Source organism: Moschus berezovskii, chromosome 16 (genome assembly GCF_049115385.1).
Source record: "Moschus berezovskii isolate FMDL1 chromosome 16, NW_MosBer_1.0, whole genome shotgun sequence".
In the NCBI taxonomy this organism is placed as follows: Eukaryota; Metazoa; Chordata; class Mammalia; order Artiodactyla; family Moschidae; genus Moschus; species Moschus berezovskii.
In genome coordinates, this window is record NC_142475.1 from 8,633,342 (window position 1) to 8,652,861 (window position 19,520).

At 39.8% G+C, this 19,520-nt stretch overlaps 1 protein-coding gene across 1 annotated transcript in view; it reads left to right on the forward strand.

Annotated features, from left to right (window-relative positions):
- The first annotated feature begins 269 nt into the window (after window positions 1-269).
- LRRC69 (leucine rich repeat containing 69) overlaps window positions 270-19,520 on the forward strand; it is a 68,368-nt gene continuing 49,117 nt past the window's right edge. The window contains exon 1 of the mRNA XM_088844658.1: window positions 270-2,820. Within this exon, the coding sequence (XP_088700784.1) occupies window positions 2,638-2,820 (183 nt within the window). The 5' untranslated portion in view covers window positions 270-2,637. The remainder of the gene's footprint in view (window positions 2,821-19,520) is intronic.

Below are 19,520 nucleotides of genomic sequence, written 5' to 3' on the forward strand. Positions count from 1 at the left end.
TTTTGAGTTCCTCTTCACTTTCTGCCATAAGGGTAGTGTCATCAGCATATCTGAGATTATTGATATTTCTCCCAGCAACCTTGATTCCAGCTTGTGCTTCTTGCAGCCCAGCGTTCCTCATGATGTACTCTGCATATAAGTTAAATAAGCAAGGTGACAATATACAGCCTTGACGCACTCCTTTTCCTATTTGGAACCAGTCTGTTGTTCCATGTACAGTTCTGACTGTTGCTTCCTGACCTGCATACAGGTTTCTCAAGAGGCAGGTCAGGTGGTCTGGGATTCCCATCTCTTTCAGAATGTTCCACAGTTTATTGTGATCCACACAGTCAAAGGCTTTGGTATAGTCAATGAAGCAGAAATAGATGCTCTTCTGGAACTCTCTCGCTTTCTCCATGATCCAGTGGATGTTGGCAATTTGATCTCTGGTGCCTCTGCCTTTTCTAAAACCTACTTGAACATCTGGGAGTTCACGGTTCACATATTGCTGAAGCCTGGCTTGGAGAATTTATGAGACTTCTTTTTTTTTAAACAAAGCTTTGCAATTAGTTTGTTCAGATAGTAACATCATGATTGTTCTTAGGAAACTAAAACAGTATCAAAGACACTGGAAAATAGGTTTGGAAGGTTTAGAAGAGATATTTCAATAAAAAGCAGTGATTAAGTACCTAAAAAATGATCATTCTAGCAATTGGAACTCTATTATTTTATTTAACTGTTATGATGATACCGATATTCATTATAATAACCTGTATAAATTTAATGATTCTTCTTTGGGCCTTTGGCACTTGCTTCGTCATCTTAACTTGGAAAAGCTCCTGTCTCTGATAGCACCCTTGCAGTGAAGCCGTCTCAGGTTACGCTGAAATTGCAAACTCTTAATATTTTTTTCCTTAGCATCTAATGCCATCTGACACACTCGGTTTACTTATTTGCTTGTTTTCTCTCCTCCTTCCAGAATGTAATCTCATTGAGAGATTTTTGTCGTTTTAATTCACTCTTCTGTCCCCAGTGGAGCCATGTTGCACATAGTAGGTACTCCTAAGTGTTTGCTGAATGAATGAAGGGATTACAGAGGAAGATAGAGTTGTGTTCGGAGTACTTTGAATGCAGACTGCATTTTATAGTGTTCAAGTTTTTGGAAATGAGCCCTCCAGATGTGGTACATATGTAGCCCAAATGCCTGCTAGCCTCGTAACTGGCCCAAGTGGGGTTCTAATCAAATATCTTTGCCCTTATCTCTTTTCCCTTACTCTTTTGCCTTTGTCTTAATCATTCATGTGGAAATTTTCAAAGATTATACAAAAATAGTAAGAAGAATACAATGAACCCCTATTACCCATTACTGAGCATCAATAATTACCAGTGTTTGGTCAATCTTATTTGATCTATTTTTTCCGCTCACTTTTCTGCCCCACTTATTATAAAAAATTCACCTGAAAATTCAGATGCGTTTCTAAATGTTAGGTACATTTTAAGAAAATAGTACCACCGTGTCATTATTATACATAACAAAATTATTAATTCCTGTCATCTGATACAGTGTTCATGATCAAATTTCCTCAGTTGACTCTGAAATATTTTTATTCAAGTCAGTATCTAAACAAGATTCACAGATTGCATTTGACTGTTGTTTTTCTTAAGTCTTGTTTTTTCATAACAGTTTCCCCATCTTTTTATTAATGACATAATTTGTTGGTTAAATATTGTATACCATTTGCCTTATAGAATTTCCCAGTTTCGAGATTTGGCTGACTGCTTCCCTGAGATTAATTTAGCTTTTTTCTATTCCTCATATTTTCTGTAAAAGGTATTTAGATATAGAAGAATGATTAAACTCAGATTCAAGAATATTTATTATTGTTGCTGTTTAATTTTTATTGTATGACACCATGATAGACCTAAAAACAATATATGGTTGTCTCAATTTTAGTGATGGTAAAATTGATTAGTAGGTAATTAACCTGATTTCATACTTGGAAAGTTCCCCATCAACCTCTCACCTAATGCATTTAGCATCCAATTATAATCTTTATATATATATCCATTATTTCATTAGGTTTGCTAAAATGGTGATTTTTCTAAATTTGTTTTTTTCTTCCTCATTTATTGACTTCAATTTTTCAGTGAGTAAGAACTTTATTAGGTTATACAAAAATATGATTTGTACTGGAAAAGCAGGATAAATGCTTCATTTCTTTCCATTTATTATTTTTCAGGCTTGAGTGTTGGTTCTCCAGCAAGTTCCAATATAATCAGAGGCTTTATTTTATTTTTATGATACCATGAGGTCTTGATTTTAACTTATTTTGATCCATTCATCATTCCTTCTGATTCTCAAATTTTCCCGTTTTAGATGGAAGCCCTAAGTGGCTTGTGTGTTCTTCTGATGTGACCTCATTCGTCCTTGGTAACGTCATGTTTCTGGTATTAGATATTCTAGGCTTAGCTTGTACATTTCCTGCCCCAAACCTGGAATCAGTTATTTTCCTTCCCTGCCTTTTACACGGGAAATTATCCAATGCTCCTGCCTTCAGCATGATAGATCTCAGAATGTTTTTGTTTCCATGACACACCAATTCTGCATTTAGAGATTCCAAAGATGGGTGATAAGGAAACTGTTTCTCTTCCATACCCATGGCTGAAAGGTTGTTAATAAGAGCACTGAAGGGTGGTATAAACACTAAAATCGTTATCTTAAATGGAAAGAACATAACAAAGATGCCTTCAGTGTTAGAAAAACTGCCTGGCCTGAAGACACTGCACCTTCAGAATAACCAGATTTCCAAAGTGTGCCCAGAGATAAGCAACTTGACCCAGGTGAGAAACAGCATTATCTTTTTCAACTAAGGATGGAAAGAGAGGGTAGGAAGAGAAAAAAGAGTTAAGAGAAGAAGGCTTCAATCACTGGAGACTTAGCTCTCTGGAGAATTAATGTGGATGGTTGCTGGAATGGTATCAGATATTTTTCTCCTTTAGTGAATTACATATAGGGAGGGGGAGATGTTTCAATTTATTCACATGCTCTGTGGCCCACACTTGGAATCAGAGGGTTAGGTCTCTGCAACACTTATATTTCTGGAGGGTGTCATTTGGAGAGGGCTTGGGAGCCTGGATCTACTTGTCTACCTTGGGGCTCCATCTCAAAGTGGGTTTGAAGATCCCCTAGAGGCCGTACACCCTGGGGACTATCCTGAAGCTGTTGCGTGTGGAATGAAGAGATATTTCTGATGTAAGAAGGGAGTTCTTTTCAATTTCCTAGAGCAGGCTACACCTCAAAATGGAGTGTTGGCAGGAAATGGGAAGGACAGAACATGGATTTCTTATGAAAAAGAAACTTAGCATTTTAAATAAAGAATATCCTTTGTAAAGAGCAACAGAATGAATCCCAGATGCTTGTGTTAAGTATTTCTGATGAACGACATTTCTGTGAAACTCCAGCTGCTAAAAATCTTAAAGTTGGGAGAAGGCAAGGGATATTAACTTTGTAGTTTTCTTTTTGTTCATTTCTAAACTGTCATCAGCACTGAAAGAATCTCTAACCAGCTAAGTAATAGTAATTCATTATAGTTCATTACTTTTGAGTTGAGAGTTACTAAAAACAACTCTTATTTTCTTACCTTTACCTACTTAATTTCTTAGGTTTACAAAATTATTTGAGTTTGTAATCTGTGCCCATGTCTTTCCAAGAAATAGGGAAATACTCCAAAACTCCCCCTTTAATAACTTCCAAAAGTGCCTTTGAGTTACAGAACGACAGTAAAGATTTGGACTTTTCTAATGTGACAAAAGCCTCTTGATGAAAGTGAAAGAGGAGAGTGAAAAGGTTGGCTTGAAGCTCAACATTCAGAAAACAAAGATCATGGCATCTGGTCCCATCACTTCATGGGAAATAGATGGAAAAACAGTGGAAACAGTGTCAGACTTTATTTTTTTGGGCTCCAAAATCACTGCAGATGCTGATTGCAGCCATGAAATTAAAAGACGCTTGCTCCTTGGAAGGAAAGTTATGACCAATCTAGATAGTATATTAAGAAGCAGAGACATTACTTTGCCAACCAAGGTCCGTCCAGTCAAGGCTGTTGTTTTTCCCGTGGTCGTGTATGGATGTGAGAGTTGTACTGTGAAGAAGGCTGATCGCCGAAGAATTGATGCTTTTGAACTGTGGTGTTGGAGAAGAGTTTTGAGAGTCCCTTGGACTGCAAGGAGATCCAACCAGTCCATTCTGGAGAAGATCAATCCAGGGTGTTCATTGGAGGGACTGATGCTAAAGCTGAAACTGCAATACTTTGGCCACCTCATGCGATGAGTTGATTCACTGGAAGAGAGTCTGATGCTGGGAAAGGTTGGGGGCGGGAGGAGAAGGGGTCGACCGAGAATGAGATGGCTGGATGGCATCACCGACTCTATGGACATGTGTTTGGGTGAACTCCGGGAGTTGGTGGTGGACAGGGAGGCCTGGCGTGCTGTGATTCATGGGGTCGCAGAGAGTCGACATGACTGAGCGACCGAACTGAACTGAATGTGACAAAGGAGTTTTATGCAAAAGAATTTGGAATTTGAGTGAGCCAATTCTCCACCTCTGTGTGATTTTTTTTTTTATTAGAGTAACAATCCATTTGTTCTTAAGAAATCACAATTTTGACCTCCGTATATAACCGCTTTTAGTTCTTTTCTTGATATGTCCATTTTAAATATCAATTTCGTCATCTTCCAAATATAAATTATTAATATGTTTAGTTTCTCCATAGTTATCTTTGAAATTTAGTATTGTTGTACCTTTGTTTCTTTTTAAATTAATTTTTACTAAAGTATAGTTGATTTATAATACTGTGTTATTTTCTGATGGACCACAAAGTGAATCAGTAATACGTATATGTATATCCACTCTTTTTTAGATTCTTTCCCATATGGGTCATTATGGAGTATTGAGTAGAGTTCCTTGGGCTATACAGTAGATACTTAATAGTTATCTGTTTTATGTATAGTAGTATGTATGTGTCAGTCCTAATCTCCCAAACTTTGTTTATTTTTCATCAACTACAATCTTTTTACTCTCCTTTTGGTAAGATGGCAGTGTTAGTATCTGTAATCTACTTTAAGTTCACGTTTTGTCTTCCTCTTCACAAATTATAAACTTCTTAATTTTATGAGGTGTATAGTATTTACAATCTACCCAGTTACAACCATGATTAAATCTTTGTCTTGGAGAATTCTAAAATTCTAAAATGTGTATTGTTAATAAGTAAATATCATTTTGTTCAGTGGCTCAGTTTTGTCCGATTCCCTGCGACCCCATGGACCGCTGCATGCCAGGCTTCCCTGTCCTTCACTCTCTCCTGGAGTTTGCTCAAACTCATGTCCATTGAGTCAGTGATGCCTCCAACCATCTCCGTTGTCCCCTTCTCCTCCCACCTTCAATCTTTCCCAGCATCAGGGTCTTTTCTAATGAGTCAGCTCTTCGCATCAGGTGGCCAGAGTATTGGAGCCTCAGCTTCAGCATCAGTCCTTCAATGAATATTCAGGGTTGATTTCCTTTAGGAAATTTACATGAAGTCAGTCAAAGTACTATGATTATATTTTCTTATGTTCCGTTTTTGTTACCTTGGAGTTCCTGATTGTCTTTCACTTATTCTTGTGCCTTTTTCCTTTGTCATGGCCTTGTTTTATTTTAAACTTGGTCATATTACATATCCTATCAAATGTGCTTTTTCCTTGAGTGACTTCCTTCCAGGAGCCTCCATCCTCCTGCCCCAGTTTAAGCTCATCTAGGTTAGATGGATACTGTCAGCTCGAATATCCTTGTGCAGTTCTCCTGAATTGGAACTAGTGTTTCCTGTAACCATATTTTCTTCTTTTTTTTGGTTTACTCACTTACTTTCTAGAAATAACTCTCCAGGCATCATCCTGGTCTGTGTGTATGTTAAGTCTCATGTCCGACTCTTTGTGACCCCTTGGACTGTAGCTCGCCAGGCTCCTCTGTCCATGGGATTCTCCAGGCAAGAATATTGGATTGGGTGGCCATGCTCTCCTCCAGGACATCTTCCCAACCCAGGGATGGAACCTGAATCTCTTGTCTCCTAAACTGACAGGCAGGATCTTTACCACTAGCACTACCTGGGAAGCCCCACCCTAGACTAGGTATGTGGTAATTAGATTTTTTGAACTCTTGCGTATTTGAAAACATATGTATTCTTCTCTCCTGTTTGATTAATAGTTGTTTAGTAAAAAAATATAGATTGCAAAATATACTTGTGGAGGTAAAAAAAGGTGATGAGTCTGATCATTAGTTTGTCTTCCTGGGGCTCCCTCGTTACTTACTTCCTCATCCTTTGACTATTAGGAGAGACTCTAAATTTTGACTTCCCAGCTTAGTTTCCTTTAACAGGTAGTTGGCTCAGTTCAGCTGTTAAGTTTTAAAGAAGAAATCTTACTTTTAAAGAAGAATTCAGCTGATTAGAAATTAGGCTTTTTGTGGTCCATCTTTAAAGTGTTTTACAAACAGATGCAGGCTCATGGCATTATTGTTTGACTGTTATGAACTTGCCAATATTTTTCATATAGAATCTTCAATGTTGTAGAAATTTGGAATAAAAATCTATTTTGCTTTTATACTGGGAGTTGTAGAAGCATCTCAGATAAAATGTGCTGCTGCTGCTGCTGCTAAGTCACTTCAGTCGTGTCCGACTCTGTGTGACCGCATAGACGGAAGCCCACCAGGCTCCCCCGTCCCTGGGATTCTCCAGGCAAGAACACTGGAGTGGGTTGCCATTTCCTTCTCCAATAAAATGTGCTAGAAACCCTCAAATGAGGGATAGGGATTATTTACATAGTTCTTCTCCAGGGGATCTTCCCAACCCGGGGATCGAACCCAGGTCTTCCATGTTGCAGGTGAATGAACCTTCTGAGCCACCAGGGAAGCCCATTTTAGAAGCACCTCAAATAAAATGTGCTAAAAACCCTCAAATGATGGATAGAGATTATTTACACATTTAAAAAATACTGCTCATTCTGCCAGCTACTAACAGAGAAAACAAAACTTTCAGAAAAGAGAGTGCTTGGAGAGCTGAAAAGAGCCCTAGATGAGTATCTGGAAGTCCTGGATATTTCACCCTGTTCAGCTATTCACCAGCTAAACATAGGTATTTAATCTCACTGTGCCTCATCTTCTGCTTTCATTTATTCAAAGCCACGCTCAAGTGTTGAGTACCGTCTGTGTCTCAGGTAACTTAGCAGTTAAAAGCAGATGAACATACCTGCCTTCATGGAGCTTGTGCTGTAGTCAGAAGAGATGCGAGAAACAAACAGCAGAACAAGTAGGAGTACAAGAGAGTGATTAGCGCTCAGGAAAAAAGTAACAGGAAAAGCAGGCAGGGCACGTTGTGGCTTTCAGGTGAAGTGCTGCAAGAGTCCCTGTGGTCTTCATAACTTGGTCATGCTCATGTCATAGTTCAAAGATGGTAATTTTTACTCTTAACAGTTTTCTGTAAAATCCAGGAATGTGTTTTTCTGAAGTTAATTTGAATTCTTTCTTGTGTCGCTACAGGTTGTAGTTTAATTAATAATGATTGAAACTCACTCTGATATATATACATATATACACTTACATGGGATTAAAATAGTCTTGATGTTTAAGTTCCCAATTCACAAGTAATACTTCAAAATTTTTGTACCATTTTGATATAAAATGGTATCAGATAGAATAACCAGCATCCCCCATATACTGAGAGCTGGCACAGAGCTAGGAACTCTGTCCATTTTCAAGGAAGTTATTACTATCACTGATATGATAATTTATGATTCAGAAAGAGATTAAGTCACTTGTCAAGGTCAACCAGTGAATACATGTATAAAATGAAGTCTTTTTTGAGGTGCTCTCAGCTCTGTTGTTTTATTATTATTTTATACACTTACAAAACCTGAGTTGTCTGAAGATAGCAGTTTTAAATACTATTAATACATATATTGTTCCAGCTCTCCGTTTTACATGTCCATTCTTTTGACAAATGCTTATCGTTCATCATCTTATGTCTATGCTGGTCCTAAGGACACAGATGTGAAAAAAAGATCTTTGTTTTCACATTTGAGAATTAAATGTTAATATATAAAAAATTCAGTACTTGACATTGGAACTATTAAATAGATTAGTGTTGCTATTAAAATTATTATTACCTTTATGGTCTGACTAGCAGCACAAGGATAAAATGGAAGCAGAGTCTTTAGAGAATACAGATTTTATCTCTTTTTTTCTTTGCTAATTGACTAGTGAAACTGGAAATTTTCAAATTGCTTCTAATGACTTGAAAAAAATAGTTGATGTCCTAGAATTTATTTTGTATTTTTATTGGAGTATAATTGGTTTACGGTGTTCTGTTAGTTTCTGTTTTACAACAAAGTGAATCAGCTATATGTGTTCATACATCCCCTGCCCTTGGACCTCCGTCCCTCCCCCATCCCACCCATCGGCATCATCATGGACCTTAGCTGAGCTAGCTCCAGGTTCCCACTAGCTATTTTTACATAATGGCACCCCACTCCAGTACTCTTGCCTGGAAAATTCCATGGACAGAGGAGCCTGGTAGGCTGCAGTCCATGGGGTCGCGAAGAGTCGGACATGACTGAGCGACTTCACTTTCACTTTTCACTTTCATGCATTGGAGAAGGAAATGACAACCCTCTCCAGTGTTCTTGCCTGGAGAAGCCCAGGGATGGGTGAGCCTGGTAGGCTGCTGTCTGCGGGGTCGCACAGAGTCGGACACGACTGAAGCGACTTAGCAGCAGCAGCAGCAGTGTATATATGTCAACCCTAACCTGCCAATTCATCCAGTCCTCCCCACCCTGCCTTTGTATCCACATGTCCGTTCCCTATGTCTGTCTCTGTTCCTGCCCTGCAAATCGTTTTATCTATATCGTTTTTCCAGATTCCACATTAATATAAGATGTTTGTTTTTCTCTTTCTGACTTATTTTACTTTGTATGACAGGCTCCGGTCCATCAATATCTCTACAAAGGGTCTGATTTCATCCCATTTTATGGTTGAGTAATATTCCATTGTATATATGGACCACAACTTCTTTATCCTTTCATCTGTCAGTGGACATTTATATTGCTTGCATGTTCTGGCTATTGTAAATAGTGCTGCAGTGAATACCGGGGTACTTGTTTCTTTTTGCGTTGTGGTTTTCTCAGGGTATACGCCCAGTACTGGGATTGCTAGGTAATATGCTAGTTCTAGTTTAGTTTTTTAAGGATCCTCCTTTCTGTTCTTCATAGTGGCTGTATCAGTTTACATTCCCACCAACAGTACAAGAGGATTCCATTTTTTCCACACCCTCTCCAGCATTTCCTGTGTGTAGATTTTTTTTCTTGTATGTAGATATTTTTGATGATGGCCATTCTAACCAGTGTGAGGTGGTATCTCATTGTAGTTTTGATTTGAATTTCTGTAGTAATTAGCCATGTTGAGCATCTTTTCATGGGCCTCTTAGCCATCTGTATGTCTTCTTCAGTGAAATTTCTATGTAGATCTTCCGCCGATTTTTTTACTTGGGTTTTTTGTTTTGATATTGAGTTACATGCTGCTGCTGCTAAGTCACTTCAGTCGTGTCCGACTCTGTGTGACCCCATAGACGGAAGCCCACCAGGCTCCCCCTTCCCTGGGATTCTCCAGGCAAGAACACTGGAGTGGGTTGCCATTTCCTTCTCCAATGTGTGAAAGTGAAAAGTGAAAGTAAAGTTGCTCAGTTGTGTCTAACCCTTAGCGACCCCACGGACTGCAGCCTACCAGGCTCCTCCATCCATGGGATTTCCCAGGCAATAGTACTGGAGTGGCTTGCCATACATGAGTTGTTTGTATATTTTGGAGATTAAGCCCTTGTCAATTTCTTCATTTACAAGTATTTTCTTCCATTATGTGAGTTGTCTTTTTATCTTGCTTATACTTTGCTATGCAGAAGCTTTCAATTAGATCCCATCAGTTTATTTTTATTTTAATTACTCTAAGAGGTGAGTAAAAAAAAAATCTTGATGTAATTTATATCAAATTTATATCAAAATACATTTATATCAAATGTATTTTACCTGTGTTTTCATCTAAGAGTTTTTATAGTTTCTAATCCTTTTTGAGTTTATTTTTTGTGTATTAGGGAGTGTTCTAGTTTTGTTCTTTTACATGTACTTCTCCAGTTTTCCCAGCACCACTTTCGTTAAAAGTTAATTTTTTGCTTTTTAATTTATTTCTTTTTAACTGAAGGATAATTGCTTTGCAGTACTGTGTTGGTTTCTGCCGAGCATCAGCGTGAATCAGCCTAGGTATACCTACGTCCCCTTCCTCTTGAAGCTCCTTCTCTCCTCTCACCCATCCCGCCCCTCTCAGTTGTCCCAGAGCCCTGGATCTGAGCTCCCTGACTCATCCAGCAAATTCCCACTGGCTCTGGTTCTCCATACAGCCATGTTTGTCTTCATGCTGCCTCTGAATTAGTGCCCTCCGCTGCCTCCCCCGAGTCCACAAGTCTGTTCTCTGTCTGTGTCTCTGTTGCTGCCCTGTAGGTAGGTTCACCAGTACCATCTGTTTAGATGTCATATATATGCATTAATATACAATATTTATAATTATAGTTTCAGTTTAATTACATATGATTGGTCTGTTTAAATTTATGTTTCTTCCTGGTTCAGTCTTGGAATGTTGTACCTTAGTATGAATTTGTCCATTTCTTCTGGCTTATTTATCTTGTTTGCATATAGTTGCTTGTAATATTTTCCTATGATCCTTTGTATTTCTGCAGTGTCAGTTGTAATTTTTCCTTTTTCAATTCAAATTTTATTGATTTGATTCCTCTCCCCTCCCCTTTTTTTTTCTTGAGGCATCTGGCTAATAGTTTATCAATTTTATCTTCTTAAAAAACCAACTTTTATTGATCCTTGCTTTCATTTTCTTCATTTTTGTTTCATTGATTTCTCCTCTAATCTTTATGATTTCTTTTCTTCCACTAAGTTTAGGTTTTATTGTTCTTTCTGTGGTTGCTTTAGTTGTAAGGTTAGATTATTTACTTGAGATTTTTCTTGTTTCTTGAGGTGAGGTTGAATTGCAATGAACTTCCCTTTCAGAAGTGCTTTTGCTGCATCCCATAGGTTTTGGGTCATCATGTTTTCATTGTCATTTGTTTCCATTATTTTAAAAATTTCCTCTTTGATTTCTTAAGTGATCTCTTGGTTATTTAGTAATGTATTGTGTAGCTAGCATGTTTTTATTTTAATATTTAATCTTGTTTTCTAATCTCATAGTATTGTGGTCAGAAAAGATGCTTGATAAAATTTTGATTTTGTTAAATTTACTGAGGCTTGCTTTGTGACCCAAGATGTGATCTATCTTAGAGAATGTTCCATGTGCACTTGAGAAGATAATATATTCTGTCACTTTTAGCTGGGATGTCCTATAGATATCCATTAAATCTACCTGGTGTATTGTGTCACTTAAAGCTTGTATTTCCTAATTTATTTTCTGCCTTGAAGATCTATTTGTATATTTGAGGTATTTTTTGAGGTGTTAAAATTCCTTACTGTTTTGATTTCACCTTTTACTGTTGTTAGCATTTGCCTTATTTATTGAGCTGCTCCTATGGTGCTCCTGTGGTGGGTGCATAAATATAATTGTTAAATACTTTTCTTGGTTTGATCACTTTATCATTATGTAGTGACCTTCTTTGTTTCTTGAAACAGTCTTTATTTTAAAGTCTATTTTGGCGAGGACTTCCAAGATGGAAGAATAATAAGATGGGGCCATCACCTCCCTCCCCACAAATGCATCAAAAATTCATCTGCATATGGAACAGCTCCTTCTGAACACCTTCTGCACGCTGGAAGGAGAACCCAGACTTCCAAAAAGGCAAGCCAGTCTCCTTAGAAAGAGGTAGGGCAAAAGATAAAGATTAAAATAAAAAGAAAATTTCAGGGTGGGGACCTGCATTCTGGGAAGAGAGTCATGAAAGAGGAAAAGTTTCTGCACACTTTGGAACCCCCTCATGGACAGGTGCTTAGAAGGCAAAATGGAGAGAATTCATCACAGAGATCATTGCTGAACAGCACATAATAGCCAAAGAGCGGCTTGCATGCCTGTGCCTGCAGCAGAGGGAGTGGGTCGGGTGCTGAGGCTTAGGCTCAGGTTTTGGCCCCAAGAGAGAGGACTGGTACTGGCTGCCATAAGGATACTCTGAGGGGTCTGCTGCTGCTAAGTTGCTTCAGTCGTGTCCGACTCTGTGCGACCCCATAGACGGCAGCCCACCAGGCTCCCCTGTCCCTGGGATTCTCCAGGCAAGAACACTGGAGTGGGTTGCCATTTCCTTCTCCAATGCATGAAAGTGAAAAGTGAAAGTGAAGTAGCTCAGTCACGTCCGACTCTTAGCGATCCCATGGACTGCAGCCCACCAGGCTCCTCTGTCCATTGAATTTTCCAGGCAAGAGTATTGGAGTGGGTTGCCATTGCCTTCTCCAGGGGTCTAGTATGACACAACTGGGGGAGTTGAGGGAAAAGACTGGGCAGCCCAGAGAGGAAAGAGATCTTTGTTCCGAGGCCATTCTTAATTCTGTGCAGTCACAGACAGTGGCTGTGTGCCCAGCGGTGGCCACCGTTTTGGCCAAACCAGTAAGAGTGCTGCTGGCATTAGACGTAACTGCTGTTTATGATCCCAAAGCAGGAACCATAAGCCACTAGCTACTGCCAAAGCTAGGGGAAGTGCCTGACAGCAGACAAAACACTGCCGCTGGGGTCCCAACCCCAGGTAACATCTGCCACCAGGCGATGAGCAGGCACAGGTTACTGCCCATACCTTGCTCAGAGCTTGAGCAGCTTGGCTCTTCCTAGGGACTCATGACCCAAGGCCAACTCCTCTGGGAGAGCACACGTGACGTCTCAGACTGTAACAACATGCCGCAGGTCCTACTGCTGCAGACACTCACTGGTACATCACAGTGAATGATGCCGTATGCTACCTTCTCCCCAGCCCAGTTGAAAACGTGGCCCTAATAAGCCTTGGTCTTTGCCCCTTCTTGCCTGGGTGGGGAACAGACACTGGAGGGTGGCCTACAAGCAAACGTTAGCCCGAAACCAAAGCTGACCACCAGGGGCTGTGACTGAAGCATAGAAAGGGAGTAGCTCCTGCAGCGTCAGGTGCAGCACACGGAGCCCTCGCGATGAGCCGGAGACTGGGGTTTAGGGGCAGCTGTCACCTTTGGGAGCGAGTTCAGGCCGGAGTAAGGCCAGGCTGAGACTGCGCCGACCCGACTCTGTCCACGCAGGTCCATGGACCTCCTAGAAGTACGAGAACTTTCTGAGTAAGAGTGCCTGCAGCACACTGTGTGGGGTGGAAAACACAGGAATTGTGAGGAGTCATGAGGAATCCTCTTACTGCCACTCAGTCTAATTTTCTTTGTTTCTTTTCCATATTATTCTATGTTGTTCTTTCTATATTATTCCATTTTTATTTTGTATTACTTTTTAAAAACTATCTTATTTTTAAATTAATTTTATTTCCCTATTTTTACAGTTGTTGTTATTGTTCAGTTGTAAGTCATGTTCAACTCTTTGTGACCCCATGGACTGCAGCACACCAGACTTTCCTTCCCTTCACTAGTTAGCACAAAGTTATGTCCGTTGAGTCCGTGATGCCATCCAACCACCTCATTCTCTGATGCCCGCTTCTGTTCCTACCCTCAATCTTTCCCAGCATCAGGGTCTTTTCCAATGAGTTGGCTCTTCGCATCAGGTGGCCAAGGTATTGGAGCTTTAGCTTCAGCATCAGTCTTTCCAATGAATATTCAGAGTTGATTTACTTTAGGGTTGACTCATTTGATCTTGCTGTCCAAGGGACTTTCAGGAGTCTTCAGCACCACAGTTCGAGAGCATCAATTCTTTGGCACTCAGCCTTCTTTATGGTCCAAATCTCACATCCATACATGACTACTGGAAAAACCATAGCTTTAAATAAATGGACCTTTCTTGGCAAAGTCGACAAAGTACCCTTTAGTTATGTTGCATTTTTTGCTATGCTTTTGATTTTGTATTCTTGCTAGTCTAGGTGTTGTTATTCATTTTCGTTTATGGGTTTATTGCCTTGATCGCTCTCTTCTTTTTTGACTCCTGTTTTTATCCCCCTTCCCTTTTTTTTCTTTTTCCTCTTTTTCTCTCTTCGTTTTTCTTTGTAAGGGTGTGAGTTTCTTTGAGTTTTCTGGGTTATTCAGTGTGGTTTCACCATTAATCTTGAGGTCTTATCTTCTATGCTATTTGGCCTGTGAAGCCTTGGTACTACAGTAAGGGGTCAGACCTAAACCCCCAAGGTGGGAGACCTGCGTCCAGGATTTTGGACTGCCAGAGAACTCCTGACCCCATGGAATGTTAACTGGCATGAGCTCTCCTAGAGGCCTTCATCTCAACACTATGACCAAGCCCACCCAAAGGCCAGCAAGCTCCAGTGCAGACACCCCACACCAGTCTTTCAGGAAAACAGGAACACAAATCTGCACATAGCCATACCAAATACATAGACACTCCAAAACACACTACTGGACATGGCACTGCCCTTCAGAGATACAGGATCTATCTCTATCCACAGAACACAGGTAAAAGTCCTTCCAACCAGGAAATCTTCACAAGGCACTAGTCCAACCCCACCCACGGGGGACAGACTCCACAATTATTAAGAACTATGATCTTCCAGCTGACATAAAGAAGACACAAAACACAGTAAATTAAGCAAAATGAAGAAGCAGAGACACCTGTAGCAGATGAAGGAACATGGAAACACCCACAGGACAAAGAAATGAAGAGTAAATAAGCATTCTACCTGAAAAAGAATTCAGAGTAATGATAGTAAAGTTGATCCAAAATCTTGAAAATAAAATGGAGGCATAGATAGACTGGATGCACATATCAAGAAGATATGATACATGATTAACAATACCTAGAAGTAGAAGAGACAATCTGCAATGTGCAGCAGAGTTACTGAGATTAAAAATACACTAGGTGAAACCAATAGCAGAAAAATTGAGGGAGAAGAATGGGTAAGTAATGTGGAGGATAGAATGGTGGATAAAGGAAGCAGAGCAGAATAAAGAAAGACTAAGGATGAACAAGGATGGTTTCAGAGACCTCTGGGACTCTGGGACAATAGTAAGCACACCCATATACAAATTGAAGAAGAAGACAAAAAGAAACAGTATTGAGACAATATTTGAGGAGATTCTATTAGAAATGTCCCTAACATTTGAAAGGAAATAGCCATTCTATTCCAGGAAGCCCCGAGAGTCCCATACAGGATAAACCCAAGGATAAATGTGCCAAGACACATTAATCGAGCTAATGAAATTTAAACACAAAGAACAAATATTAAATGAACCAAGGGAAAAGCAACAATAACATACAAGGGGATCCCTTTAAGGCTAATGGCTCATCTTTCAATAGAAACTGAAAGATTTCTATTGACTCTCCAGGAGGGAGTAGCTTGATATACTCAAGTGATGAAAGGAGAAACTCTACAACCAACATTACGCTATTGAGCAAGGATCTCATTCCTATTTGAAGGAGAAATCAAAAGCTTACAGACAAACAAAAGTTAAGAAAATTCAGCAACACCAAACCAGCTTTACAAAAATACTAAATGTGTCTAGAGAAGAAATACAAGAGAAAGAAAAGGCCTGCAAAAAACCCTAAAACAATAAAGTAAGTGGTAATAGGATCATACATAGTAATAATTGCTTTAAATGTAAGTTGAATAAATGCTACCACCAAATCACATGGAATTACTGGATGGATCATGGCATCTGGTCCCATCACTTCATGGGAAATAGATGGAAAAACAGTGGAAACAGTGTCAGACTTTGTTTTTTTGGGCTCCAAAATCACTGCAGATGCTGATTGCAGCCATGAAATTAAAAGACGCTTGCTCCTTGGAAGGAAAGTTATGACCAACCTTGATAGTATATTAAAAAGCAGAGACATTACTTTGCCGACCAAGGTCCGTCTAGTCAAGGCAATGGTTTTTCCCGTGGTCATGTATGGATGTGAGAGTTGGACTGTGAAGAAAGCTGATCGCCGAAGAATCGATGCTTTTGAACTGTGGTGTTGGAGAAGACTCTTGAGAGTCCCTTATACTGCAAGGAGATCCAACCAGTCCATTCTAAAGGAGATCAATCCTGGATGTTCATTGGAGGGACTGATGCTAAAGCTGAAACTGCAATACTTTGGCCACCTCATGAGACGAGTTGACTCACTGGAAAAGAGTCTGATGCTGGGAAAGGTTGGGGGCGGGAGGAGAAGGGGACGACGGAGAATGAGATGGCTGGATGGCATCACCGACTCTGTGGACATGAGTTTGAGTGAACTCCGGGAGTTGGTGATGGACAGGGAGGCCTGGCGTGCTGTGATTCATGGGGTCGCGGAGAGTCGGACACGACTGAGCGACTGAACTGACTGACTGACTGACAAAAACAAGACCCCTATATATGCTGTCTACCAGAGATGCAATTCAGAGGTTATGACACCTATAGAATGAAAGTGAAAAAGATACTCATGCAAATGGAAATCAAAAGAAAGAGTAGCAATACTCAGATAAAATGGACTTTAAAATAGTTACAAGAAATAAGGAAGGACACTACATAATGATTACAGGATCAATCAATACGTGACAATTAAAAATATATATGCACTCAACATTAGAGGACCTCAATACATAAGGCAAATGCTAATAACAATTAATGGGGAAAATGACAGTAACACAATAATATTGGGAGACTTTAACACTTCACTCACAACAATGGATGGATCACCCAGACAGAAAATTAATAAGGAAACACAAGCTCTAATGGATACATTGGACCAGTTGGACCTAATTGGTATCCACAGGGCATTTCATACACAAACAGCAGATTTCACTTTTTCTCAAGTGCACGTGGAGCTTTCTCCAGGATAGGTCACCTCTTGTGTCATGAATGAAGCCAAGGTAAATTATAAAAAAATTGAAATTGTTTCAAGCATGTTTTCTGACCACAGTCCTCTTAAGATTAGATACCAAATACAGGAAAAAGAAAACAACAACAAAATAAAACTATAAAACCACAAACACACGAAGGCTAAACATCATACTTCTGAATGAACACGAGGTCAGTGAAGAGATAAAAGAGGAAATGAAAAGCACTCATCTCAAGACTTAACCGAATGCAATTAAAGCAGTGTTAAGAGGGAAATTTATCGCAATACAAACCTACCTCAAGAAACAAGAAAAACATAGAATAAGCAACCTAACCTTATACTTACAGTAAGAGAAAAAGAAGAACAAAGCTCCAAAGTTAGTAGAAGGAGTGAAGTCACAAAGATCAGAGCAGAAATAAAAAGAAAAGGCGGCAATAGCAAAGATCAATAAAACTAACAGCTGGTTCTTAGAGAAGATAAAATTGACAAACCATTAGCCAGACTCATCAAGAAAGAAAGGGAGAAGACTCAAATCAATAAACTTAGAAATGAAAAAGAAGTTACAACAGACAATGCAGAAATACAAAGGATCATAAGAGGCTACTACAAGTAAGTATATGCTAATAAATTTCACAACCTAGAAGAAATAGACAAATTCTTAGAAAAGTATAACCTTTTATAATTGAACCAGGAAGAAATAGAAATTAAGAACAGACCAATCACAAGCATGGAAATAAAGTAGTAAAATATCTTCCAATGAACAAAAGCCCAGAGCCAGAGGGCTTCACAGGCAATTTCTACCAAAAATCTTTGAGTCGAGCAGATGGAAAAACAGTGGAAACAGTGTCAGACTTTGTTTTTTTGGGCTCCAAAATCACTGCAGATGCTGATTGCAGCCATGAAATTAAAAGACGCTTGCTCCTTGGAAGGAAAGTTATGACCAACCTTGATAGTATATTAAAAAGCAGAGACATTATTTTGCCGACCAAGGTCCGTCTAGTCAAGGCAATGGTTTTTCCCGTGGTCATGTATGGATGTGAGAGTTGGACTGTGAAGAAAGCTGATCGCCGAAGAATCGATGCTTTTGAACTGTGGTGTTGGAGAAGACTCTTGAGAGTCCCTTATACTGCAAGGAGATCCAACCAGTCCATTCTAAAGGAGATCAATCCTGGATGTTCATTGGAGGGACTGATGCTAAAGCTGAAACTCCAATACTTTGGCCACCTCATGAGACGAGCTGACTCACTGGAAAAGAGTCTGATGCTGGGAAAGGTTGGGGGCGGGAGGAGAAGGGGACGACGGAGAATGAGATGGCTGGATGGCATCACCGACTCTGTGGACATGAGTTTGAGTGTACTCCGGGAGTTGGTGATGGACAGGGAGGCCTGGCGTGCTGTGATTCATGGGGTCGCGGAGAGTCGGACACGACTGAGCGACTGAACTGAACTGAACACCTATACTGCTCAAACTTCTCCAGAAAATTGTAGAGGAAGGAAAACTAAACTGAACATACGAGGCCACCATCACCCTGACTCCATAACCAGTCAAAGATGCTAGGGAAAAAAAAAACTACAGGCCAACATCACTTATGAACATAGATGCAAAAATCCTCAACAAAATTCCAGCAAACAGAGTCCAACAGCACATCAAAAGGATCATACATCCTGATCAAGTGGACTTTATCCCAGGGATGCAAGGATTCTTCAATACATGCATATAAAACAATGTGATGCACCATATAAACAAATTGAAAGCTAGAAGCTGTATGATCAAAAGATGCAGAGGAAGCTTTTGACCAAATTCAACACCCATTTATGGTTTTTAAAAAAAGAAACCCTCTCCAGAAAGTATGTATAAAAGGATCATACCTCAACATAATAAAGGCCATATATGATAAACTCACAGCAAATATTCTCAGCAGCGAAAAACTGAAAGCATTTCCTCAGGAACAAGACAAGGGTACCTACTCTTCATCACTATTATTCAGCATAGTTTTGGAATTCCTAGCCACAGCAATCAGAGAAGAAAAAGAAATGAATCTTGATTGAAAAAAGAAGTATTAATAAAATTCTCATTGTTTGCCGACAAAGGTCCATATAGTCAAAGCTATGGCTTTTCCACCAGTCATGTACGGATGTGAGAGTTGGACCATAAAGAAAGCTGAGGGCCGAAGAATTGATGCTTTTGAAATGTGGTGCTGGAGAAGACTTGAGAGTCCCTTGGACAGCAAGGAGATTAAAACAGTCAATCCTAAAGGAAATAAATCTGAGGCTGAAGCTGAAGCTCTAGTACTTTGGCTGCCTGATGTGCAGAGCTGACTCATTAGAAAATATCCTGATGCTGGGAAAGACTGAGGGCAGGAGGAGAAAGAGACAACAGAGGATGAGATAGTTGGATGCCATCACTGACTCAAGGACGTGAGTTTGAGCAAGCTCCAGGAGATAGTGAAGGACAGGGAAGCTTGGAGTTCTGCAGTCCATGGGTCACAAAGAGTCGGAAATGACTGAGTGACTAAACAACGATCAGAGGTGTGAGCAGTTGAAAATAAAACCCTTAGAAT